This window comes from Carassius auratus, chromosome 16 (assembly GCF_003368295.1).
Source record: "Carassius auratus strain Wakin chromosome 16, ASM336829v1, whole genome shotgun sequence".
NCBI lineage: Eukaryota > Metazoa > Chordata > Actinopteri > Cypriniformes > Cyprinidae > Carassius > Carassius auratus.
The window spans coordinates 22,761,300-22,787,584 of NC_039258.1; the positions used below are offsets into that span (position 1 = coordinate 22,761,300).

Sequence of the window (26,285 nt, forward strand, 5' to 3'; positions counted from 1 at the left end):
ACATTTGTAAAGTTGTAATTTAGTACTTTTTTTAAAAAAATATATATATAAATATATATATATATATATATATATATATATATATATATATATATATATATATATATATATATTAATTTTCAATATATCAAGTGACAGTTAAAATTATAATCAAGTAGGCCTACTGTACATGTGCATTAGTATGTTAGTCTTTATGTTATGTTCTTTAAAACATGACAAAAATCATTATTATTTTAAAATGTACTTCAAACTAAACTTTTAATTTAATACTATTACAAAGTGAACTTTTTAAAGTATACTCGATGTGTTAAGAAACAGTTCAGTTCACTCAAGTAGCCTTTTATTTCATTAATATTATTTAGTCTGCTAATACAGCTTTTTAAATGTATTTTTAAGATTTGAAGCACAATACAATTGCACATTCAACACAGTTAAACACACTTTTTCCCAAAGATTGTGTGACTTTATCATACTGAGAGACTTTAATTATAGGGTTAATTCAGGATAATTTCTCAGTCAACACAATGTAAAAAAAAAGTCCCAACTCCGCCATTAAATGTGTTCCTCCCAAAACTGTTATGATAAATATTAAACTGTGAGCTGCATTTGTATGTTGTTTAACACATATTAAGTAAAAAGACATAAATAAATAAAATTATATTTGTAACTATTGTCAAGTATAGGTCTCTGCAGGAAAGTAATGGGAGTTACCAGATCAGGGTGTTATTGTTGCCAGAGTTTACATTGAGAGTTAAAGGATCATTTCAATGTCAGCTGCTTCAGCCTCAGTCAAGTAATAAGATACACTTCCTGCTTCAGCTCAATGTCAAGCTTGCTAGGAGAGAGAGAGAGCGAGACAGAGAGACAGAGAGAGAGAGAGAGAGAGAGAGGGAGGGAGGGAGAGAGAGACAGAGAGAGAGACAGAGAGAGAGAGAGAGAGAGAGAGAGAGAGACAGAGAGAGAGAGAGAGAGAGAGAGAGACAGAGAGAGAGAGAGAGAGAGGGAGGGAGGGAGAGAGAGAGAGAGAGAGAGAGAGAGAGAGAGACAGAGAGAGACAGAGAGAGAGAGAGAGGGAGGGAGGGAGGGAGAGAGAGAGAGAGAGAGAGAGAGAGAGAGGGAGGGGTTACTGCGTCATGCTTACTCTTGCTTTCTCTGTTCACCCTTCGCCGGGAAAGCCGAGCACATGGTTTTGAATGTTAGCCCACTGCGATAAAGGACCCCTGCTTCTCACAGCTCGCGCCTGTGTGCTCTCATTACCATCCGGTGAATTTTAGAACGAACAGGAACATAAAGAGCAAGAAAAACAGGGCTCAAACTCACATACTGAAGGCTGATGAAACGGCTGTCAGAATGTACTGAAACCTCAGGACAATCAGGTGGGATGTGTGTGTGTGTGTGTGTGTGTGTGTGTGTGTGTGTGTGTGTTTGTAAGATTTTCCAGTTTAGTGCACTAGAAGTGGTGTTCTGTAAACCAAAGAGCCAAAGGAGATTGAAGGGCACGGAAGAGTTGTTAGCCATTGGTATGAGCACAAACTGGTTATTGTGAATGGGCTGAATTAATCAGGCTGAAGGAAATGGTTATGTCATAAAACAAGGGAGTGTATACAGCGGTAATTACTGGAATTGTTGGTGTAGTATTAAGTCTGGTGAGTTTATGTGTAATCGGTTTGTTTTTAGTACTGTACATTTGAATGGGAAAGGTCATGTGACATCTCTGATTCAGAGTGGATTTTCTAAAATTACCAAACCCAGAAAATATAATAGAGAACTGCAAGAATTCAATAGCAGTGAAAATGTGACTCACTAAAGGGAAGTAAATAAAATTAGAGCTAACACTATCTACCACTAAAAACAACCTAGCAATTGCTTAGAAACACCTTGAAACCACAATAGCATTGAGGTAGTCTTGTGTAGACTAATGGCTGAAGGTCTGGGGACCTTGGCTGCTTTGAAAGGACAGCCCAACATATAGATAAATTGAATACAGACCAAAGATAACCTGTTAGATTTACCCAAAATGAATTATATTTTATGTTTAACCACTAAAGAGACATCAGAGCCAGCGGCACATATCAGAAGGTCTATCCCAGGAGAGGCTGCTCTCGGGGGACACATGAGGACTGAGCTCCCGCTGATCGTGTGGAGCTCATCGTCTCTGAGATCGGCGAAACACATTTTTAAATAGGCACTGTCTATATAAATAAACCACAGATTTGAGTTTTAAACAACTACATTCCCCCCTGGAATACTTTTAAAATTACATTTCATGACACAATAACAGTAATATTTTGAAAATGTTGATTCGAATAAATGGTGGTTGAACTCAACCAATGCTGTGTGAACTCAACCAATCAGGATGTTTAGCGCCCCAAATCCCGCCCCCGAAAGTTCCGGAACTTTGAAAAAGTACCACCTCGCCAGCAGGGACTTTCTGAGGGGCATTTTTTTTTACCCGGAACTTTATTTAGTTCCTGGTTCCTGCGGTGGAAACACACCAAGTACCAGGCCAAAGTCACTAGTTCCTGGGTAAAGTTCCTGCGGTGGAAACGCTTCAAATTACGGTTTATTTTGTGCCGCATCATGTTTAGGGGCAGGGAAATGTCCCCACAATAACAGACTGCAGTGTAAAACTCTTGGACGTATGTTAAAGATTATATGCCGCAGACTTTAAATATTTCACATACTTTTGAAAATCCATCTTTTAGTTGATCCTAAAAAATACAGTTACAGTAAACACAACAGCTCTCTTCTTTCATGAGGAGGTTTGGCATCACAGTATCTTTGTTTCCAGGCAGAACGTTAAAGAACATGACACACATGTCTCCCAGAAATCCTGTGTAATTCAACCAAATAATATTCTCTTATCTGTTATGCACAGTACAATGTTAAAGTAGTGTCGGTGCTCTTTTATGACAGCAAAACAGCACTTTAAAGTCAAAGAAATTGAAAGTCTATTGTAAGACTAATTAGTTCTCCTGTGCTTCCATCTTCCAGATAACCTATAAAAACCAGTTGCCTTTTTGACGTGTGGACCTCAGTGCCTTCATCATGTCACTGCTCACACACGTGTTGGCCTGCCTTTTTGGCATCGGATCATGGGTGGCCATTAATGGGATGTGGGTGGAGCTACCTCTGATCGTCCCCTCCATTCCTGAGGGTTGGTTCCTGCCCTCCTACCTCACAATCATTATCCAGATGGCTAACATCGGGCCTCTCTTCATCACGCTAATGCACCGCTTCAGACCGGGCGTGCTGGACGAGCGGCCCGTTATCTACACAATCGTAATGGTTGGTGTGGTGGCCACCTTCCTCATGGCGTTCCTCTGGAACCTCAGACTTACTATTGGAGGAGGCGAACACAGTGCTGCCTTACTGTCCCTCAGCTTCCTGCTGTCTGTGGTGGACTGCACCTCATCCGTCACCTTTCTACCCTTCATGATGCGTCTGCAGCCTCGGTATCTCACCACCTACTTCATTGGAGAGGGTCTAAGTGGCCTGGTCCCAGCACTGGTAGCTCTTATCCAAGGTGTAGGGGTGGTCCACTGCAAAAATGCAAGTGTAAATGCGAACTTTAGCATGGGGAACTCATCCTGGGGCTTCGATGGAGAACTGCAGGCACACTACCAACCGGCCAACTTCTCCGCACAGGGTTTCTTCCTGTTCCTCAGTGCGATGATGATGGTGTGTCTGGGCGCTTTCTTGTTACTCAACTTCCACCCAGCAGTGGCAAGGGAACACAAGAGCAAAGGTTATATTGATGATTCTCAGCGGGTGGAGAAGATTGATATGAGCCAAGCCCCAAATAATGAAACTCCAGAACAAAGGCCCATGTTGGATTTCCCAGAAAGCCCTGTGATAAAACAACACAGTTCATTTGGGAAAGGAACCTACAGCAGAACTGAGCTGGCCTTCATATTTGTAGTTCTGGCCTGGGTAAATGCACTGACCAATGCAGTCCTGCCCTCGGTCCAGGCTTACTCCTGTTTGCCGTATGGAAATCAGGCCTATCATCTTGCAGCCACATTGTCTTCAGTAGCCAATCCAGTGGCTTGTTTCATTGCCATGTTTGTGCCAATAAGGTGAGAACAAGGATGCGCTATATTCATGCAACTATTCCATGTCTGATTTGCATTTGGCTAAATTGCTTTCTTAAATCATTTCGAAGGTCTCTGGTGCTGATGGGGGTTCTGACAGTGACCGGCACAGGGTTTGGAGCATATATAATGGCCATGGCAGCATTGAGCCCTTGCCCTCTGCTGGTCAATCATGACCTAGGACCAGCACTCATCGTAAGACTTACACACATGCTTTCTATTGGTCTGAGCTGTTCATATTTTATGTTCCATTAAGTATATGTAAAGTAAATTTACTTGCAATACAATTTATATTCTTAATAATTAAGGTTCTTTATTTGGAAGTAACTGGTTCAATGAAGAACCGTTGACGTTCCATGCATTGTTTAAACTGTACAAAAGGTTCTTTAAAGTGAAAAAAGGTTTAAAATGCAGTTCAAAATGGTTCTTTTAAAAATGTTTGGGATGGCAACAAAACTCACATAATCTCCATGTGCTCTTTCTCCCTTTGTCTTTAGGTCATAACCTGGGTCATATTTGTCCTGACTTTGTCCTATGTGAAGGTGATTATTGGAGTGATCCTGCGAGATGAAGGCCACAGCGCTCTCGTGTGGTGTGGAGCTGTGGTGCAGCTGGGCTCTATGTTAGGTGCCCTGTCTATGTTCCCTTTGGTTAGTGTTTATAGACTTTTCCAGTCAGGAGATCCCTGTAATACCAAGTGCCATAAATAAAAGCAATCATTATTCAGAGCAAAACACTAATATGTTAGCGAACAAGGCTGAATAATACACAGAGGTAAGACCAAGCACATTTTTCCGTTATAAATATATATTTTTCCCCCCACATTTACATACAACCCAAATCTCAGCTACTGTATTGTTCCAACAACTATTTTGTCATATAGTTCTTAGTACTGTTACATCATGACAAAACAAGCATTATAACCTTCTGTAAAATCTGGCACTGCCTTATAGTTACAGTGTAACTTGTCAATTATGACATTTTTGTTATAGTTCAATGTTTATACTTAATATGTAGTGTTTTTGTTATCGTACTGAACTGTTGCTAAAGCATGAGGTCATGTTTTTTAAAAGAATTTGAAAATATTTATGCTTTTATATAAGCCTTGCCAATCCTATTCCTGTTCCTTTGATTTGGTAAAAAATAAATATTTGTTCTCTAAGAATAAAGCTGTGTCGTGGTGATTTCTATTAACATCTTGATTAATATAAGTCTATCACATTAAATCATCGAACTCCATCATAAAGGTGGTCACAATGGGAAAATGGGATCACTTTATACAGCATATCAGCAAATGTGACATAATTTCCATTTCCATAAGTCATCAGACTCTTGATATAGTTCTTTTTATTCAACACATTTGCTTTAGTAAGGCTGAAAACCCAAGTGAGCATGCCATTGGCGATAGTGGCCCAAAAACTCCCTGAGGTGTTAAAATGAGAAAGAAAGCCTGAATCTTGTTCTTCTTCCTCTTGTTTATGTGCATTAAGTAAAACACAAACACAAATCAACTGGCTAAATAATCCACCCCCAAAAATGTATAATTATAGGTAGACCAGCTAATTATACCTTGTATAATAAACTTATTTTAGGACAGTTTGTATTCTTTCATACTACTATTTCAGCACACATAATGGTTTTATATATATATATATATATATATATATATATATATATATATATATATATATATATATATATATATATATATATAATGAGAACATTTGATTTATTTATTTATTTTTGTTATAGGCCTATACACATATAATAATTACAAGTACTAACTAAATAAGCAGGCCTACTAGTATAAATAGAGAACTTGGGGAAGGGGTTTAAGGGTGTTGGTATTTTTTGATTTACAAAATAAATTCATGTTCAATTTTAAATAGATGTCCATGTTTTCATCCTACTGTTATTTGGTTGTAACATCATCGTCACTGAGTTACAAATGTTAAAGGGAAAACTACTAATTTTCTACTACTACTGCGTACTGAGTAGGTACTAGTAAACAATAAATTACATTATTACATAACATTTAAAAATTGCCCCGAAGTAAACAGAATACTCTTCCCTTACCAAGATGGCCGCCGTTCCGGCTCGTCAATTCTACTGGCTGAGGCGCAACTTCCGCTCTCGACTCCTCCTTTGTCTGAGTCCTTTCGCTCCTCCGCCTAGTTATTTATTTATTTCCTTTTCGTTTGTGGGGTATATTTTTATATATCCTTATCTCTCGGTTATTGAATGACACTCGATTCCGACACATATATGCCTAAAAGCAAAGCCCCCAAAATGGATGATGTGGACTACAGTAAGTGAAGCGTTGTGTTTCGACTTTCCTTGTTCTCTTGAGCTCTGTGAAGGCGTCATGTAGAAGGATGCTTTGGATATTTTAAAGGTTTAAACGCTAATGTCAGCCGTTTGTTGTCACATCTATGGTTTGTGCAGCTGCAGGACATAATTCAGCCTATCATCAGCAGTCATTGTTCTGGGTTCATTCATGTTTGGCCTCCTTCGGTTGTTTACATCTGTATTGTGTCTGTTGGGTTTATCAGAGGCTGAATAAATTAATGCTAACATGGTGTGTTTCATAGTTTCTTAGAAGCCTTTATTTTTCAGCTGTTCATCACATATGTTTTTGGTGTCATTCTCGGATGTTTCAGTAGTTGTTTATTTTTAGGGAAACCATATACAGATTCAGCCTGATCTTGTCATAACTCAATTTTAAGTGAATTCTAAACTCAATTGTGCTCGTCATCTGTCGTCATCATCTGCCTGCACACTTCATACCTTCCTGGAAGATCCTGAAGATAGGTTTATAAAAATGTCCACAGAGGCCACATTCAAAACATGGGGTTTAAATAACAAAGGCACATTGTGCTGAACCCATCATTTGGATGGAAGTAAATATGTAATTGATCTGTGAGTATCTGTCTCGGAGATTGTCTTCTGTTGAAGCTCAAGGTGAAGCTCAAGATCATCTCATTATGAACATTATGAAATATTATAACAATGACCATCAAAAAAAGATTTTTAAAGCATTAGCATATATGTACAAATTTCGAATTTGCAGTTGAAAAACAAAACATCTATCATCAGGTTTTTTTTTTTTTTTTTTTTTTTTTTGTAATTGTTAACCTATTTTCATAATTGTTTAACATTTTTCAAAACTGCTGTTTTAGAATAAAATGTTTCCTATTTTGAATCTTTTGAAATGAAAACACTTGAAGCAGGATCAGGGGAGTTTGAAACAAGGGATTCATGGTATTTTTGGATGGTTATTTTTACTATTATTTTAAACAAAAAGAAAAGAAAGATTTTTTTTTTCAGTATTAGTGCAAAATTAGGATTTGTAGATGAAAGAAAAATAGGTTCAAATGTCATGAAACTGATGTAATTCGAATTGGCACTTTTTTTCTTTAACTCAATGACTTTAAACATTTTTGTAACTGCTGTTTTAGAATTAAAAAATGCTTATTTTGTACCTTTTTATACAAATAATAAATTACATAAAGTACATCCAGAATTAAAATGAGATTTGATCTGTTGGGATTTAGCACATTATGGCTGAAAGGTGATGATGTTCTGCGAGATTCCCCTTTGTGTCAAACCATGTTTTATTGGACTGTCCATATTTTAATGTGTGTTTGTAGATGTATGAAGTGAAAAAAATAGTCATTTAGTATAAGTTTGCTAGAAAAAGTTTTAGAATTTTTATCATATGTTAATGTAATAAATCTTGTGTAGTATATCTTGTTTGTTTGATGGTTTTTATTGTATTTATAAATTGTATTGTATATGAATAATTAAATAAATAATATAAATATATATATATAAAAACATTTGCCATGAAAATAGCCTAAGATAATGACATGGCATTAAATAAATCATATACTATTACTACTATTGCACCTTTTTTAATTAAAATACTTGAAGTGGAGTTTGGAGGAAAGGGATTGATGTGAGTTGATACTTTTGGTTCTGTCATCCAAATATAACACAATTGTCATTCTGCTAATTTAAAGTGCAATGGAAATTAATTGTATAATAAGTTGAAAAATGCAAAGCAGAAGCATTTTCATTAGCGATCTCAGACTTTACATCCCATTGTGCTTTATATCTCCGACTCAGTTCAGAAAGCAGAAGCCGATGGTGTCATTTTTTATTTTAAGCGATTAGCTTGAGGATTTGAGCTGAAGGTTGTGAAAATGTTGTTTTGCGGGGAGCGTCAGAGTATGTGTCTCTGCCTGCAGGCGCTGCTTTCTGAGCCGCTGTGGGTTTGGCTCTGTTCTGTCCCGGCTTGCTCTCTTTAAACCCTCCAAACACCAGCTGGTGTCGTAACAGACGTCCGTTAGTCCACAGATATCCTCAATATAAACGTCTCCAGTATGCAAACAGTCCCTGCCCATGTGTGCTGGCCCGAATCATGTTTGCATTTCCATCTCACATCATAAAGTGAATGATATTAGACACAGGCCAGCAATTAAGGAATGTCAGGCGCAGCAGGAAAACTGTGGATTTGTGTGAAAGAGGCCTGGATGTATAGTGAATAGGAACGGAATGAAAAGCCTGTGCAGACTGTGTCCTCATTTCATCGCCCTTTCTGTCCCTCCACAGTCCCAGCGGACCTGAGCCCGGAGGAGCGCTCCGAGCTGGAGGAGATCCGGCGCAGGAAGGGAGCGCTGCTTCTGGAGATCCAGCGGCTGAAGGAGGAGCTGAGGGAAGCCATCATAGAGGTGGAGGGGCTGGAGAGCAGCACGGACGGCAGGTCAGTCTCACGTGAGCCGGTTTGTGCTGCTGGTCGTTGTTGCTCCAGTGTTTGCTTTATTTAGTTCTTCAATTTGCCTTCTCTGAGAGATAACACTCAAATGAAAGCACACAGATGTTATCTCTCAGTTGCTGTGTGTACAGTGCAGTCGTTGACATGAACTTGAACTCTGCATGCTGTAGGTTTGTAGAACACTCAAAGACAGGCCTTGTACTTCACCCCTCAAACGTGAAAATGGTATTGATCTTCTCTCTGTTTTTTTTTATTTTTGTAGTAAAACATTACAGAAGAGTCGGCATGTGGCCATGGGCAGGAAGAAATTCAACATGGACCCGAAAAAGGTAGGCCGTCATGTTAAAACAAAAAAAAATTGAGCCATTGTTTACCAGCAATAATATCACAGGGTTGCATTTTAATATACAGTTATACAGTGCTCATAATGTTACATAACCCTTGCAGAATATGCAAACGTTTATCATTTCACATAACAGATGGTTATATATACTCCACAAGATAAAATAATAAATTAATTCATAAAAAATGACCCAGTTCAAAAGTTAACATAGTAATCTGTTGTTTCCTGAATGATCCACAACTGTTTTTCTGTGTTGTGATAGCTGTTCATGAGTAACTGAGCAGTTAAACTTCCTGCTGTTCTTCAGAAAAATCCTCCAGCTCCTGCACATTCTTTGGTTTTCCAACATTTTCTGCATATTTAAACCCTTTCCAGCAGTGACTGTATGATTTTGAGATCCATTTCTTCACACGGAGGACACTCCCCCAGGGGGATTCATATACCGCTGTTACAAAAGGTGGAAATGTTTACTTATGCCCAAGAAGGCCACACAATACATTGAAAACTTTTGAACAAATTAAAAAAATATTCTTATTTTGTTTAAAGATCATATTTTTTAATTTGGTACTGCACTTAAGAAGCTACATAAATACTTAAATGTTTCCCAGAAGACGAAATAAGTAAAATTTACCCTGATCATCCAATTCAAAAAGATTACACCCCCCGACTCTTAATGCATTGTGTTGCCTTGAGCATCAGTAAACGTTTTTACCTTATATAATAGTTATGTATGAGTCCCCCATGTGAAAAGATGGATCTCAAAATCATACAGTCACTGCTGGAAAGGGTTCAATGTGCAGAAGATGCTGGAAAACCAAAGAATGTGCAGGAGCTGGAGGATTTTTCTGAAGAACAGCAGGAAGTTTAACTGCTCAGAAGCTGTAAACTTTTGAATGGGGTCAATTTTATAAATTCAGTTATTATTTCTCTTGTGGAGAATATATAAATATCTGTTATGTAAAATAGCTTATTCAGAGCATATATGCACATTTTGCATATTCACGATTTTTTACGTGTGTTTTACCATGCCTGGAAGTCACTGCTGCGTTAAAAACTGCTCCAGTACCTCACACGATACACAAGGAACACATAGGAACAATGGAATACAGTCTACCCTTTAGATGACCATCTGTCTGCAGCCTCGTCTGAATCTCATACACCTTGCATTCAAACTGTTAATGGCTTTAATCTAACCAGGACATTTACATCTCGCAATCACACATTTAACTACCCTAGCCAACCCAGAACTGGTTTGTCCACTTTGCAGCCCCCAACACAAAAATCTGGTACTGTATGTGTCATTGGCACACATCCTTCATGGTATGAGCGCAAATGGCTCTTAAAGGGAATGGAAGATGAGACTCTGATTGGTTTATTGTACATTACACCCAAAAAACACCCATTACTCATTAAGAGAATAGGGACAACCCATTTAGACCATGTGCCTGGGCGCGCAAACCGTCTTTAAAATAGCAAAAGTGAATTTGGACATGCCCCGAGTGCACCTGCGCTTTACACCTTCGCATGTGAAGCACTAACCTTGGCCAGTACAATGCTGTTTTCAACACCTGGAGGCTTGTGGATGGCCAAGTCCTGCACCCAGCCACAGCAGAAAGCCTCGTAACTTTCCAAAGACTTGTGGCTTTTAAACTCCTGCATTGTGTAGTAACTTAAACCAAAAACAATATAATTCCCAATGTCCATATGTGTGCATGGGGTAAATGGTCCAGGTCTCTGTGGTGCTGCAGGGAGCTCGTATGGGTCAATATTTTGGATGCCTGAGAGCTACTCCAAATAGCGCTGTTTTGTGCTTGGTGTGAGCTTGTTTCTGTAAGGTTCCTTTTCTTTCGCCTTATCTTTTTGCATTGCTTTACTTTCTTCCTTTTCTTTCGCGTATTTGAAGATCCGTCTCTGTCCCACGGATATAATAAATGCGCAAAAATTAAAGAGCTCTGGAATGTTTAGTCGCGCCTCTGTGAAGTTCTCAAGGCACTGCCTCTGGCAACCGATAACGTCTCCTACCGACATGGCCGACCGGCTCAGACCCCGCCCAAATCAACCCAAATCGGCACTTGACTCCTCACTCTTAATAGCCTATACACTACCGCTCAGAAATGAGGACACTTTTTTTAAGTCTCTTCTGCTCATTAAGCCTGCATTTATTTGATAAAAATGTATATAAGATATTTTATAGGGCTGCTCTCAACTAAGGATTTTTCTGGTTGACTAAAAAGTTTTTCATTTGAAGAATTAGTTGACTAATCGCACGTTTATTAATAAACCATTTAAATCATTACAATAAGCCTTTCATTGCCTACTTAGCCTAATGAGCGCTCAAGTACACACATAAAGCTCGCCACAGCACATCACAGAAGTTAATGATTTTGAATGTGTAAGGGCAAAACTATAAGGAGGCTGCATTAACATTTTAATAATGTATTGATAAGCTAGTGCTTTCTTTGTTGAAGTCGTTGACACTGACTCGTCATCTCCTCAGTAGTGATGCGTCTGTATGCATGTTTCACACAGATTACATAATCTGAGATCATCTGTTTTCCATTTGAATTGGTTCATTTGAAAGTAGACACTTCACTTTCTATAGATATGTTTTTAATGTATGTTAGGCAAACATATAGAGTTTCAGAGTTTCACGCTCAAGTTCACAGAGACCAAGAACGCAGAAAGTGCATCCTGTTAGTTCTTTATTTTACAAAAGCACAGTGTTTTGTTTGTTATTGTGAGTGCACACAAACATAGTCTTTACAGATTTGAAAGATGTATTACTCTTATCTGTATGACTGGAAATGAGGGACTATGTTAAGAGCAAGTGAGTGCACCAGCGCCTCCATCTGTCTGCAGTGAGCTACTGTTCAGCTTCTGTAAAAGGACTGTATTATCACAAAGACTAGGCTTTAACAATTTTTATTTTATTTTTATGTTAAATCTTATTTTTAGTATTGTTTTTCTTAATTTTTCTACATTTTGTCCTCTGTTTCACAGGGCATTGTGTTCCTAGTGGAGAATGAGCTTCTTAGACACACTTCAGAGGACATTGCCCAGTTTCTGTACAAAGGAGAAGGACTCAATAAAACTGCAATAGGAGACTATCTGGGAGAAAGGTATTGTTAATTATTATCTCGGTTACGCTTATATGCTACAAGTATCAAGATTTTTTTTTTTTTTTTTTTTTTTAATGACAGTGTAAAAAATAAGAAGTTTCGAATTGGTGACAAAAGCAGTTTGATATTTTTGTTGTGAGATATGCTTAGCAGGTACAAAACTGTATCAAAACCATATTTCAGATGCTCAAAAAAATAATTGGCAAGTGGAGTGCATTTGAGATTAATTTAAAGACACATACACATACCCTGCAAACAGTGTAACAGCATGCTAATTACAGTATTTATTTTTTAATAATTTAAAACTAGCCTTGTTGTCACTTGCTTGCAAAATGTAAACTATATTATCGCCCAGCGCTAATCTGCTAAATGCAACTATAATGCATGAAGATATATAAGATATTATAAACATTAACATCATGATTTTATGTAAAGCTACTTTGAAATAATGTGAAAAGCGCTATACAAATGAATCTGATTTGACTTAATCTCGCCAGTCGTGTAGTTAAGTGAAGGCTAGACAGTCATTGAGAACCGAACATATTAAAACATAGATGTTAAAATATGACTCTCCCTCTCTTTCAGAGATGACTTCAATATTAAAGTATTGCAAGCTTTTGTGGATCTTCACGAATTCACGGATCTGAACTTGGTACAAGCCCTTCGGTAAGGCAGCAGATTTTCTGGATGTTTTTTCGTACAAAAATAAACATGGTTGTTGAATAGTATTCATGCAGTTGTTGTGCAGTGCTTGTGTTCCTGATGTGTCCGCACGTTTATGTTTACTACAGGCAGTTCCTGTGGAGCTTCCGCTTGCCCGGCGAGGCTCAGAAGATCGACAGGATGATGGAGGCTTTCGCACAGAGATACTGTCACTGCAATCCTGGAGTCTTCCAGAGCACAGGTCAGACATGCATACATAATTCCCATCGGGTTAATCCGAAATGCACACTGCACAGTATAGTCATAATTAAAAAGGTGTGTCTGGATTTAACGACTTGTGGAATTCAGAGGACAATTCAGAGCTTGTCGACCACAAACCTGTTGCTGCTAGAGTTCAGGAGAGTCAGCCTAGAGTTAGACGCAACATGTCTCTCAGTCCTTAAACTCTGTGTTCTCCTCGCAGACACCTGTTACGTGCTGTCGTTTTCCATCATCATGTTGAACACCAGTCTGCACAACCCCAACGTGCGGGACAAGCCCTCGGTGGAGCGCTTCATCAGCATGAACAGAGGCATCAACGACGGAGGAGATCTACCCGAGGATCTGCTCCGAGTGAGTGTGCACACGCATGAGAAACTCAGTTACTTCTCTCGTGTCCGCTGATGTCAGTGATGAGGGAAACTTAGACGGAGTCCAGTCATAAAAATAGAATTTTCTGTAGAATGTCACTGGCATATTTTACATGAATACATCAAAAGTAAGTCTATATTTTTAACCAAATCATGATATGGACTAGTGTCTGTAAATATTAGAGTGCAAAAAAACTGCTATGACACTCTCACATTTTGTTGATGTTGTCAGTGTACACATATCAAAGTAGACCATTTTACTTCTACACTTTAACTTTAATAAGTTAAATAATAATAAATTATGATTTTAGAACTGCTGAAATTATTTACAGTATATAACGCAAGTACTTTAGAAGTAACTGTAATTAAATTTCCTAAAAATGAACGGTAATCCCTTACTTGACTTTTTTACTGGATTTGTAATTTAATTACAGTAACTTACGTAGTAACACGTTACACCCAACACCGCTGTAAACTGTGCAGCACTTTGCGAAAACCAAAAGATTCTTTGGTTATTTATTTTCAAATATTAATTAAATGCAATGAAATATTTTTTTAATCAAATTTATTACCATTTTTGTTAATAAATTTGTATTCAATCAAGAAAAATGAAAATGCAGCACATATTTTCTAAGAAATAAAGCATTCCAGAGGGTCCCGTTATTGTAAAAATGTTAGTAAATTATTGCATTGTTAAAGTTTTATGAATTAATTTTATTTGTTTGTTACAGTTGTTGCAGTTTAATCAAACCTTTGAAACAGGACCAAAAAAAAAAGTTAAACTTTATAAATTGTTTTTCAGTTGTATAAGTTTCATGATTTCAATCTGTGCTTTTTGAACACTAAAAATGACTAAAATATGAGAAAACTTAAAAATAAACAAATAAATAAATAAAATGATAATATAATTGAATTTGGGCATAAATACAGTTAAAATGGCCTTACTCAGGTCTCTGTGTTCCCCCAAATCACAGTCAGTGTTTTTTGTTTGCTTTTAAAAAAAATAATGCATCACATTTAATGTTTTTTAATAATCACTCTTGTTGTTTTCTTCAGAATCTGTATGACAGCATCAAGAACGAGCCCTTCAAGATCCCAGAGGATGATGGGAATGACCTGACGCACACTTTCTTCAACCCGGACAGAGAAGGCTGGCTCCTCAAACTGGGTGAGTCCAAGTCCACTTCGGTGTAACAGAAGTTGTTGGAGGGGTCTCTGTCGTTGCCGTCGCATGATTTTTTTCTGTTATTTCAGTGCTGTGCTTTGCTCTGTTTTCCAAAAAAAAAAAAAAAAAACTTGCAAAACATCACTTCTAATGTGTTTGGCACTTTCAGAGATTTGCTCTCTTTCTGCATGGCGAGCTCTGTGACCTCTCAAGCACTAAAAGCTTTTGAATCTTCTTCCCTCTCCCTGTGTCTGTGTGTTTCTGTTTCCTGTGATCCGTCCCCCGTTCTCTTTTCCCATCTCTTCTGGCTCCTGCTGTGCTTGACCTGTGATTTCTCTGCTGATGCTGGTGCTGTCCACCCTTCAGGAGGTACGTACATCCGTTTCTCTCTCACTAGAACATCACATACATCTCATACTCACACTAACGCCGACTGGAAGAGAGAGAGACGATATTGTCTGTGTATTCTAAGTGGACGCGCATCTGCTGCTTTAAATTCTGGAGCTCATTACAGCAGGATTGATTCTGATTGGTTGGCAATGTTTTAATCATTCATCAGGGAAAAAAAAATCGTTCTGAAAGTGATTCCAACAATATCGTTTCTCTGTGCCTTTATCGTTATAGTTGTGGTGTGGACTCTGCTATTCTTTAATATTGAGAACGATTTTTAGGACTATATCTTTATCGTTATCTTTATAGTTATCGTGCTTGGTGCGAACGGGCCTTTAATTTATTAATTAATTATTTTTTTTAATATAGTGTTCCTGTAGCTCAACTGGTAGAGCACTGCGCTAGCAAGCAAGCAAGCGCAAGGTTGGGGGTTCGATTCCCCGGGAACACATGATAAAAAGTTATAGCTTGAATGCACTGTAAGTCGCTTTGGATAAAAGCGTCTGCTAAATGCATAAATTAAATTATTATTTAATTAATTAAATTATTACTGACCACCTACTGGTTTGGTTTCATATTAAAACTATCATTGCATTTTTCCCAACATTTCTTATTTGTATGTTTAAAAAATATTTAAAACCTTAATCTTATCAAATTCCTGGTGGATTAGAAATGTTGCATTGTAAATGCATTCATGGCACCTCAGTTCATCATACAGTCTGTAAACACATCTAATGCTACGTCAGATGCGGCTTCTGTGTTTCCTGCAGCGGAGAAGATGAAAGAGTTTTTTTTGTCTTGGAAGATAACAGTTTTACACAAAGTTAGTGAAAAAAATAAATTTAAGAAACATAGTGGGAAATAATATCTGTTTTGTTACATAATGCAACTAATTTTCATTTAGTTATCATTTCTATCTTTTTATAGTCACGTAACACTTTATTTTGGATGGAAAGAAAATCGGAAATCTGCAAAAAATCGGAATCGACAGATCATACTTTCAAAAAAATTGGAATTGCAATTGATTCAGTCGATCCAACATGACAAACATCATCATCTGGATAATTGATAATAAATTTAGTTTGGTTGTTTAACTCAGGAGACTCCACTAATAATGAAGCGTGTGTAGACGTGTCTTCCTGTATCTGTGTAGTTTAGCAGGCTGACACAGAGGAGATGATTCATTTCTTGTGTGTTTTACACCTCTAATCTGTGTAATCTTCTTTCTCAGGAGGTCGTGTGAAGACATGGAAGAGACGGTGGTTCATTCTGACTGATAACTGCCTCTATTACTTTGAGTACACAACAGTAAGTCAGGAACTCAAAACTCCTCTGTGTAGCTGAATGAGCACTGTGCTGCGTCAGAACTGATGGCACGGTATTTTATGCATAATCATTCTCTGTTTTTAACGTTTTTTTTCATGATTTACTTTACTTCCTTTTATGTAAAGCACTTTGAATTACCATTGTGTGTGGAATGTGCTGTATAAATAAACTTGTAGTGACTGTGTGTGTGTGTGTGTGTGTGTGTGTGTGTGTGTGTGTGTAGGATAAGGAGCCCAGAGGCATCATACCATTAGAGAACCTGAGCATTCGAGAGGTCGAAGATCCCAGAAAGCCAGTAAGTCTGTTGACATTCTCATTACGCAGTCAAACACAGCTAATTAAACGACACTTTTCATAGATCAACTGCAGGTTTCTTTGACCGTTAGGGCTGGGCTGTGTATCACAGACAGACTGGTGATAGGATGGTGTTTCTGTGCAGAACTGTTTTGAGCTGTACATCCCTAATAACCGCGGGCAGCTGATAAAGGCGTGTAAGACGGAGGCCGACGGTCGAGTGGTGGAGGGAAACCACATGGTGTACCGGATCTCAGCTCCCACCCCGGAGGAGAAGGACGAGTGGATCCACAGCATCAAGTGAGTGACCCGTCAGCGCTGGAGGGGTTCAGGACGAGCGCAGAGGAAACCGAGCTGAGGGCTGTTAACAACAAGGGGCGCAAATGGAAACATTTATTTAACCTGACTTCAGTCCAAACTTTTATCAGCCTCTGACAAATGTTTGCATAACTGAAGTACATTTGCATTTCCTGATAGGAACCGCATTATATATGCTAGTGTACTTCTTACTAATACTACTGTCAAGTCTTCTAATATGTCCCTCACCAGCAGAATACTAAAGTTTGAAATCTGGTGCAGATGCTGATATTTTATTGGACAAAAATAAGATAATAGCAGAGCATAGCAGATACTTACCGTATTTTCCGGACTATAAGTCACTTTTTTTTTGGCTGGTCCTGCGACTTATTTATCAAAATTAATTTGACATAAACCGAGAGAAATGAACCAAGAGAAAACATTACCGTCTCCAGCCGCCAGAGGGCGCTCTATGCCTCTCAGTGCTCCTGTAGTCTACACTGAAGACATAGAGCGCCCTCTCGCAGCTGGAGACGGTAATGTTTTCTCTTGGTTCTTGGTTCTGTAAATAAATGCGACTTATGTTTTTTTTCCTCGTCATGACATATTTTTTGGACTGATGCGACTTATACTCAGGTGCGACTTATAGTCCAAAAAATACGGTACATAAAATGATTTCAATATGAGTTGTCACTCTATATCTATCTATATCTATGTTCTCGTAAGATAATGTTTAAATGATCAGAAAACATATAATGCAATGCAAGATGATGATGACGATTGAGAGACGAACAAGTAAAGGCTCCTCAGAAGATCCTGAGGATCAGATTTGAGACTCTAGAACATGATTGATGGAGAATCACGTAAAGCTGAGCTGCTTCAGTCCAGGAAGAGTTCATCTGGAGATATTACTGACCTTATTCTGACCTGTACTTGATCAAAATCAGACAAGATTTGACACGAGGAGCACCAGCTGAAGCAAATGCACCAATTACTCTAAAATAAGTTTTACTTGATTAAAAAAAAAAAAACTTTTAGTGAGACATTGTGTCTGATTGTGTGCGAACGGTTTAACAGCAGAGTTTTGATCGTGCAGATCATTTAGAGGAATTAGAAGTGTGCATACAATACAATAGACATGAGATGATCTTGTGTGTTGTTTCAGATCCGCTGTGAGCGTGGACCCCTTCTACGAGATGCTTGCAGCCAGGAAGAAACGCATTTCTCTAAAGAAGAAAGAAGAGCAGCCCTGAAAGCCCTCCGCTCCTCCTCAATCCATCCATCCATACGCTCCCTCCATCCTCTGGGAAACCAGTGATCCTTCATTAAGGTGGCTCTCATCCTCTCATCAGATCAGTCTGTTATTCTGGTTCATGGAGAGATGGATGTCGTTTGGGAAGCAGAACGACATCATCTCGGGTCTGGATTGCGGTGGTCTGGACTGCAGCTCTTATCTCCACACTTCTCCTACACTTGCACACTACACAGTGTTATTCACGATCACACTAGTCTGTACAGATTCTCACTGTGTTATGCTGACGTTGAACCTGCATTATTCTCCATCCTCATCTCACAGCTCCAGTTCCTGCTATTTACAGCGTTGCACTGTGAAGTTCTTACACAAACAGGGTAGACGTCCAAACAGCCTGATCGGTGTATTCATCTTCTTCATCATCTTCATCATCAGGGACGGATCTAACGAGCCTTTAGCAGAGACAAGCGGGACGTTTGCTTCACGCTGGAGGCTTTTGTTAGTTCAGTCGCTGGTGATTTACTGAGTCTGTTCTGCTGCCTGTCTTAATGTTATTTCATCTGAACTGACACTATTTATCTCAGACTTTTTTTACGTTATAAATGAAGATGTAAATGAAGGTGTTCACACCACATATCGAGCGCTACTGAGTTCACCTGTTATATATCACTTCAGCTTTTACACTAATGTTGGTATCGGCCGCATGGTATTCCCACCGGTGATGTCACTTCCTGTGTACAGTTGTGTTTTCCTCCACTGACCCATCAGAACATCTGTAGGAACGCACGTCATTACATGTGAATCCTCGAATAAGCTCCTTCACTTTGAGAAAAGAGCCTTAAAAGTCCCTCAGCCCTGTTTCTGAATGTTCTTACACTAGTGTTTCAACTGAACTCACGAAAACATGTCCAGATTATACCGCACACTAACAGAACAGATTTTGTGTCATAAAAATGCTGATTTGTATTTATTTATTTTTATTATTATTTGGCATTATTTCCATAACCAAGCAGCACATTTCCTCCTGGATGCATACAGGCGTTTGGTGGGGTGATATCGAATTTTTAATTTTTCTGAAATTTGGAACGAAATTTGACTCATGATCTTGACAGACTCTGTGAGATTCGCTCTCTGACTTTTTCCAACCATAAGCAAAATAAAAAATGTAAAAAGATGTTATTAAAGGACTGATTATGGTATTTGCTGAAAATGTACTCACCCACAGTCCATTCGAGATGTTTCTTCATCAGGTTTGTAAAATGTAGCATTGCATCAGTGTCTCATCAATGGATGCTCTGCAGTGAATGGGTGCCGTCAGAATGAGAGTCCAAACAGCTGATAAAAACATCACAGTAATGCAGAAAAGTTTTAAAGATGGATTTGTTTAACTTCAAACTGTTGAATATATGAGTCTATAATGCATAACAACACTTCCTCCAGTGAATCAATCATGTGGTCTGAATCAGGAGAGAAATCTGCACAGATTTACCTGATGAAACCGCTCTAACAGGCTGGATTTTCATGTATGTTTTCACTGGAGGAAGTGTTATTATGGATTATGGACTCATTAAATTAGTTATAAACGTCTTAATGCTGGATTTGTTTCAGCTTTTGTCTTTCTTCAGATGTTAACTGATGGACTGGAGTGCTGTGGATGTTTTTTTAGCTGTTTGGACTCTCATTCTGACGGGCACCCATTCACTGCAGAGCATCCACTGATGAGACACTGATGCAGTGCTACATTTCTCCAAATCTGTTGCCATCAAGCCTGAGAGTGAGTGAGAGGGAACTGAACGTTTTCAGCAAATGTTCATTTTATGGTGAGCTATTCCAATTTGAAGTCCTATCTTCCCGAATGTGTTTGCTATGGCAGAGAACGATCGCGATCCTGATGTGTACCCGCCGAAGCGATGACCTGCTGCTTGTGTGAACACTAGTCACTCCTCTTACTCAGTGTTGTCTGTTGGGTTTGAAGGAGTCCATGGCAGCTTTTTCCACTGTACTTTATATTTTGTCTTTTCTGTTTATAAATACATGTTGTTATGATTGTTTACAACACAAATTGATGGCATTTTTATTTATTGTTTTTGAGTTCTATCTTTCTATGTGAGAATTAAGGATGGGGGTTGCATGTTGTACTGAACTGAAGCATCTTTCTGTAAAGGGTGAATCTGATGCCAGTGTTTCGGGCGACTATTAGCGCTCTGTATTTCTACACTCACATGAACCTGCTGGTCAAAGAATTGGCATCGCTGTTAAAATAGGCTACAGATTACGTGTGGTCACAGAATCAGAAATGAGATAATTCATAAAGGTCTTTAAAAATGACTAAACATACAGAACACTAATAGACTCGCCTGGAGTCTAATATAATAACTGCTCAATTTAAATATACTAATTATGAAACAGTTAATACTGAGAGTTGTTTGGCAGTGCATATTGCTCGACTTTTGTGATTTTTCCCAATTAATATAAAGCTTGGCTGTAGTAATTGAGACCTATTTAATAGTTTGGGGTTAGAATCTGTGTTTATATGGCACTTTACTAGAGTTCAGCACAAACCACAGCTTGTTTTACTCTCTATGAGTATGTATGTAACTAGTACTGCAGTTCTTGAACGGTTTAAGCTTCACTGCACATGTTTAGGATGCCAGTATTCAGCATCCGTAGCAAATCGTTTGAAGTGTATCTGCTTCACATTGTGTTGTGTGCGAAGCCACAGGCCGTCCGTTTATGACCGAGAGACTCCAAGTGTTACATAGCATACATTCCTTGATATATAAGCTATGCGTTTAAACTCCTATTTCAGGCATGACGTGGTCTGATGAAGACGCTAGAATGACTTGAATTTGTTTTGGAGACTCTTGATGAGAAGTGCAAAGGTGCCAAAGCCTCTCAGCTAGTCTGTGAACACAGTAAGACAAGTGAAAGCATTTCCTCTTCCTCCTCTTAGTTTTCTCTCCTGGCTTCTGATTGGCCACAGAATGGTACAGATGTTGGAAAATTCATGTAGCAAAAGGAAAACTCAGTTATGGTACACTGGTGCCAATCAACTCTAATAAACAAAATGGATAAAAATATTCACATTGTGTGTACTTTTATTGATTGCTGCCTATGAATCGTATTATTACCAAACATGGGGTATTTTATTAAACTTACAAAATAGAAACTGTGAGTATTCAACCTCTTTCATAAGATATCAGAGATTCACTTTATTTTGAGGGTCCCTTTAACACTTTCTAGTTCAAGTTCAAGTTTGTTTATTTCTAGAGCACATTTACTTCCGTTTTTTTAGCCGACCAAAGTGCTGTACAATAATCACGACAAAATACATAATGACCCAACTACGTCACTATCAACAATCAACTAAGGAAAATGGGGCAGCTGTGGCCAAATGGTTAGAGAGCCGGACTAGTTTCCCGAAGGTCGCTGGAGTCTCGGTGCTGGCAGGAGTTGTAGGTGGGATGGAGTTAATGAACAGCACTCTCGTCCACCCTTAATACCCATGGCTGAAGTGCCCTTGAGCAAGGCACTGAACCCCCAGTTGCTCCCCAGGCGCTGGATCTATAGCTGCCCACTCCAACTCCTTTGTGGACCGCTGCCTAGCCCACGCACCCTCGGTTGGGGGCGTGACACCCACTGCTGAGTGAGACCCATGTGTAGGAAACAATTGCCCATCCCACACCTCCTCCCGAGGGCTACCTGGTTGATCCTGCCAGTAACATATGCTTGTCTCAAAGATTAAGCCATGCAGGTCTAAGTACACATGGCCGGTACAGTGAAGCTGCTAATGGCTCATTAAATCAGTTATGGTCCCTTTGATCATACATGTATACATGCAAATGAGTGCCGACCCTCTCTCACGGGTGGTGACGTGCGCATTTATCAGATCCAAAACCCATCCAGGGTCGGGGATCCGTCCACGCCATGGTCCCTTTGATTACTCTAGATAACCTTGGGCTGATTGCGCACTCCCCGCAGCGGCGACGACTCTTTTGAATGTCTGCCCCAGAGCCGGCCGAGCCACTAAGCGACCCTTGCAATTGCAAAGGGCCCCGTGTCCAGCAGAGGGCCCCCTTGAGTCACTGCTATAGTGGGTGAAAAAAAATCATACAACAAAAGTAACATAAAATAAATAAATAAAAAGTAATGGGCCTACAGGGCTCTTTATCAGGCATCATGATAAGCAAAGTTGTTTTTTATTTAGTTCTTTATTATGCCGAGTTCCCCGCGAATCTTGACCCTGACTGACCCCTATGATGTCACTCATCACCCGGTCAGTGTCTGTCAGTCAGTTAACGTACTCCAGCGTCGACGATGTCTGACAAGAAACGAAAATATCTTTCTGGCCATGAAAAACGACAATAAAGGTACGTAAACCTGTAGGCTTAATTTTCCGATACCTGTATAGATAATCTGCAGTCTAAAAGTCTTATATTGGAATGCAAACACTTACAGCGCGCTTTTCGGCGCCTCCCGCTTTTTTTCGTCATTTTGGGTGACTTGGATCTGAGAGGGTCCGTCTGATTATAATTTCACGAAGTCATCTGAAGCCATTCCATAGCTTAATGTGAGGGACAGAAGACTATTTACATCATTAAATTAAAGTTTACGGAAACTCGTTTTTCCTCGTCAATCATTCTCCATTCAGTAACATTATTCAAACAGCGCGCGCCTCGTGCATGGTAAAACTCTCTTCAATATATGATATATTCACATTATAATGCTCGATCTGTAGATAAAAGGCTGTGGATTTGCATAAGATGACTTTATTTTGTGTATTTGTATTTTATGTTTGTTGCTGTTTTTAAACGACTCGCTACCGTGTGTAGTGATAGATCACGGACACATCACAAGGACTATGAAAAGGCATCAAACACACACTAACTGGAATTTAAAACTGTGAAGAAACAAATGATCAATAAACTGTTGGACAGATATACATTAGGATTTGTGCGCTCGACATTTCTTCGCTTTGTGCCGTGAACTTTTAAAAGCGCACTTGAGCAGCGCAGCGCTGCACACTGTGACTCCATGTTAAAGAAAACAGTCCGCTCCGCGTCCATAGCAATGCTCTGTTTATGGCAATGGTGTGTTCTACTTCGCAGCGGTCTGTTATCAAGAAATAACAAACCGCATTCTACATTGGGATTCAACCAAGCCATGTAATAAATGCTAATAACATAATACTTTTCCTGGTTCACAACACAGTATTCAGTTCTATTTGCTCTATTTCATTTAAATTCTATATAAAGGCTGTTGTTTGTGCCTCTTAAACTCTGGTGTCAATTAAAAATGTTTATTTTATGGTCAGTGAAAATCACTTTATCAGTCTTTTTATTCAGCAAGTTCATCAGTGTGTGTTCGTTGAACTGCACTGCCATTCAGCTCAGTGGTATCATAATTTTCCTGTTAGACATCAAACATGGAACTCAGCTCAAGAACTCAAGGTCTTTTCTTGTCATTCTGTACATGTTGCCACATAAGAACGAAATACTTACTCAGGGCCAGCAGCGTAAAAAAGATAATTAACATACAGCATACATAGAATAATTAAAACATAATTTAATAGACTAAAAAATTTAACAATAACATAGTAGATTTAATACGTACAGTATAGTTACAAGGTAGTCATTAATTTCTGTAGGCCTTACTTAAAACGGTCAAAGGGGCCTCCAACCAATTTTGCTTAGGGCCCCCAAAGGTCTAGGGCCGGCTCTGGTCTGCCCAATCAACTTTTGATGGTACTTTAGGCATCTACCATGGTGACCACTGGTAATGGGGAATCAGGGTTTGATTCCAGAGAGGGAGCCTGAGAAACGGCTACCACATCCAAGGAAGGCAGCAGGCACGCAAATTACCCATTTCCGACTCAGAGAGGTAGTGACGAAATATAACAATCCAGGTCTCTTTCGAGGCCCTTTAATTGGATTGAGCATATCCTAAACCCATGGGCAAGGACCCACTGGAGGGCAAATCTGGTGCCAGGAGCGATGGTAATTCCAGCTCCAATTGTGTATGAAGGTTGCTGCAGTTAAAAACTTGTAGTTGAATCTCAGGAGTGGGCTGGTCGTCAGACGCGAGACGAGCCACCACCTATCCTGGACCCTGCCTCCCTGCCCCCCCCCCCCGGATGCCTTTAACTGGGTGTCCAGTCACTTCGAAGCCCGGAACGTTTAATAAAAAAAAAAATAGGGTGTTCAAAGCAGGCTGCTTGTCGCAGCTGAATACTGCAGCTAGGAATAATGGAATAGGACTCTGGTTAACTTTTGTGGGTTTCTGGAACCCGGGGCCATGATTAAGAGGGACGGCGGGGGCATTCGTATTGCCATTCGTATAGATGTGAAATTCGTGGACCGGCGCAAGACGGATGAAAGCGAAAGCATTTGCCAAGAATATTTTCATTAATCAAAAACGAAAGATACCATCGTAGTTTTGACCATAAATGATGCTGACCCGCAATCCGGCCTTATTCCCATGACTTACTGGGCAGCGTGCCGGTCTTTGGGTCCGGAGGCCGGGGGTGCACGAGAGTTGGAACCGAAGGGTGCGTCCGGGGTCAAGACCCCCTTTTAATTCCCATACCCGTGTCTGTGGATAAAGGCCTCTAAACCTCTAACAAAAACCTCTTATGCCCCCTCCGTCCTCCTAAGTGCAGACCGCCCTTGGTGTCACACCTCGTCTGCGCGAGGACCAGAGGTCCTCCTCTCCACAACTGCTAGTGGGTCTGAACTGAACTGATTTAATGAGCCATTCACAGTTTCACTGTACCGGCCATGTGCACTTAGACCTGCATGGCTTAATCTTTGAGACAAGCATATGTTACTGGCAGGATCAACCAGGTAGCCCTCGGGAGGGGGTGTGGGATGGACAACCACAGCGCGTTTGTTTCCTACACATGGGTTTTCCCCACCTGCTCCGGAGCCTTGGGGAGGGTGGATGTATTTCGACTCCCCAGGCCACGGCAAGGGTGCGTGGGCCAGGCAGCGTTCCACAAACCCCTGTATGTATCAGTTTCCATCCCAGTCAGGGGAACGTCTGCATGGATATGGATGCCAGTACTACTTGCAATGTCTTTGACAATGATAACTTATAACTATTAAATTATATATATATATATATTTATTCATTTTTACATTTAAACATCAGAAGTCTAAACGAACATCATTCTGATTTCGTTTCTCTTCTATCTAACTTAAGCTATCATTTCTATGTGATTGGGTGTAGTGAAACCTGGATCAATTAATTTTCAAATGCCGAACTACTAAACCTTGATGGATACAATCTACACATTAAGAACAGACCAAATAGAAAAGGTGGAGGGGTCTGCCTTTATGTTAAGAGTAGCCTCCAAGTAAATATCTGTGATTTTTGTTTAGAGGATGCTCATTGTGAGTCTTTATTCATTGAGATCAACAATTATGACAAAACATTTATCATTGGTGTAATCTATCATCCACCAGACTCTGCTCTTGATACCTTTTATTGTAAACTGGAAGATCTATTACATAAACTGAATAATAAAAAAATAAAAGAATGTATACTTATGTATTACACTACAACATTGAAATTTCTAAGACGGGGAAAAACCTGACTTCATGAACACATTGCATTCCTCCTCTTTTTTCCCCACCATTGACAGATAAGTTGCATTTTGTTCTCATTTGTACAGTGTATAGGAAAGCGTATGATTTAATTTAATTTTGAATTAGATTCAGTTTTTTAGTTATCACTTCAGTTTGTTTTAATTTGTCTTTTTTAAGATTTTTTTAAAAATGTTAACATAGTTCTTATTCATTCTTTTTTAAGGTTTAGTTTTAGTACAGTACTTCAAGTTAAACTAGAAACAAGATGTGAAATGTTTCCTTAGCAAGAATATTATTTGTCATGGTAAACCTACAAAATCGAAACTATGAATATTCAGCCTCTTCCTCAT

The 26,285-nt window shown here is 39.2% G+C and overlaps 2 protein-coding genes across 3 annotated transcripts; both read left to right on the plus strand.

The window, feature by feature from the left end:
* Positions 1 to 1,128: 1,128 nt before the first annotated feature.
* LOC113116559 (solute carrier family 52, riboflavin transporter, member 3-B-like) lies at positions 1,129 to 5,255 on the plus strand. Of its 2 annotated transcripts, XM_026284787.1 has the most exons (4): positions 1,129 to 1,376; positions 2,995 to 4,079; positions 4,166 to 4,289; positions 4,592 to 4,804. In XM_026284787.1, the coding sequence occupies exons 2-4, from the start codon at positions 3,049 to 3,051 to the stop codon at positions 4,802 to 4,804; spliced, it is 1,368 nt and encodes a 455-aa protein (XP_026140572.1). In that variant the 5' UTR covers positions 1,129 to 1,376; positions 2,995 to 3,048. The 2 variants fall into 2 exon arrangements, with proteins under 2 accessions (XP_026140572.1, XP_026140573.1); XM_026284788.1 differs by lacking the exon at positions 1,129 to 1,376 and having other exon boundaries at positions 3,049 to 4,079; positions 4,592 to 5,255.
* Positions 5,256 to 6,209: 954 nt separating this feature from the next.
* Positions 6,210 to 19,620, plus strand: LOC113116560 (cytohesin-2-like). The gene is made up of 12 exons (XM_026284789.1): positions 6,210 to 6,402; positions 8,709 to 8,859; positions 9,134 to 9,200; positions 12,215 to 12,333; positions 12,919 to 12,999; positions 13,125 to 13,237; positions 13,460 to 13,608; positions 14,682 to 14,793; positions 16,412 to 16,488; positions 16,730 to 16,801; positions 16,946 to 17,100; positions 18,263 to 19,620. The coding sequence occupies exons 1-12, from the start codon at positions 6,336 to 6,338 to the stop codon at positions 18,348 to 18,350; spliced, it is 1,251 nt and encodes a 416-aa protein (XP_026140574.1). The 5' UTR covers positions 6,210 to 6,335; the 3' UTR covers positions 18,351 to 19,620.
* Positions 19,621 to 26,285: the final 6,665 nt, after the last annotated feature.

Bases quoted from the DNA above. Each gene is read 5' to 3' on its own strand.
- LOC113116559 (XM_026284787.1), top strand. From the start codon at position 3,049: ATGTCACTGCTCACACACGTGTTGGCCTGCCTTTTTGGCATCGGATCA. The intron at 4,080-4,165 runs GTGAGAACAAGG...ATCATTTCGAAG, and splicing joins GCCATGTTTGTGCCAATAAG to GTCTCTGGTGCTGATGGGGG. The intron at 4,290-4,591 runs GTAAGACTTACA...CTTTGTCTTTAG, and splicing joins ACCTAGGACCAGCACTCATC to GTCATAACCTGGGTCATATT.
- LOC113116560 (XM_026284789.1), top strand. From the start codon at position 6,336: ATGACACTCGATTCCGACACATATATGCCTAAAAGCAAAGCCCCCAAA. The intron at 13,000-13,124 runs GTAAGGCAGCAG...TGTTTACTACAG, and splicing joins AACTTGGTACAAGCCCTTCG to GCAGTTCCTGTGGAGCTTCC. The intron at 14,794-16,411 runs GTGAGTCCAAGT...CTTCTTTCTCAG, and splicing joins AGGCTGGCTCCTCAAACTGG to GAGGTCGTGTGAAGACATGG.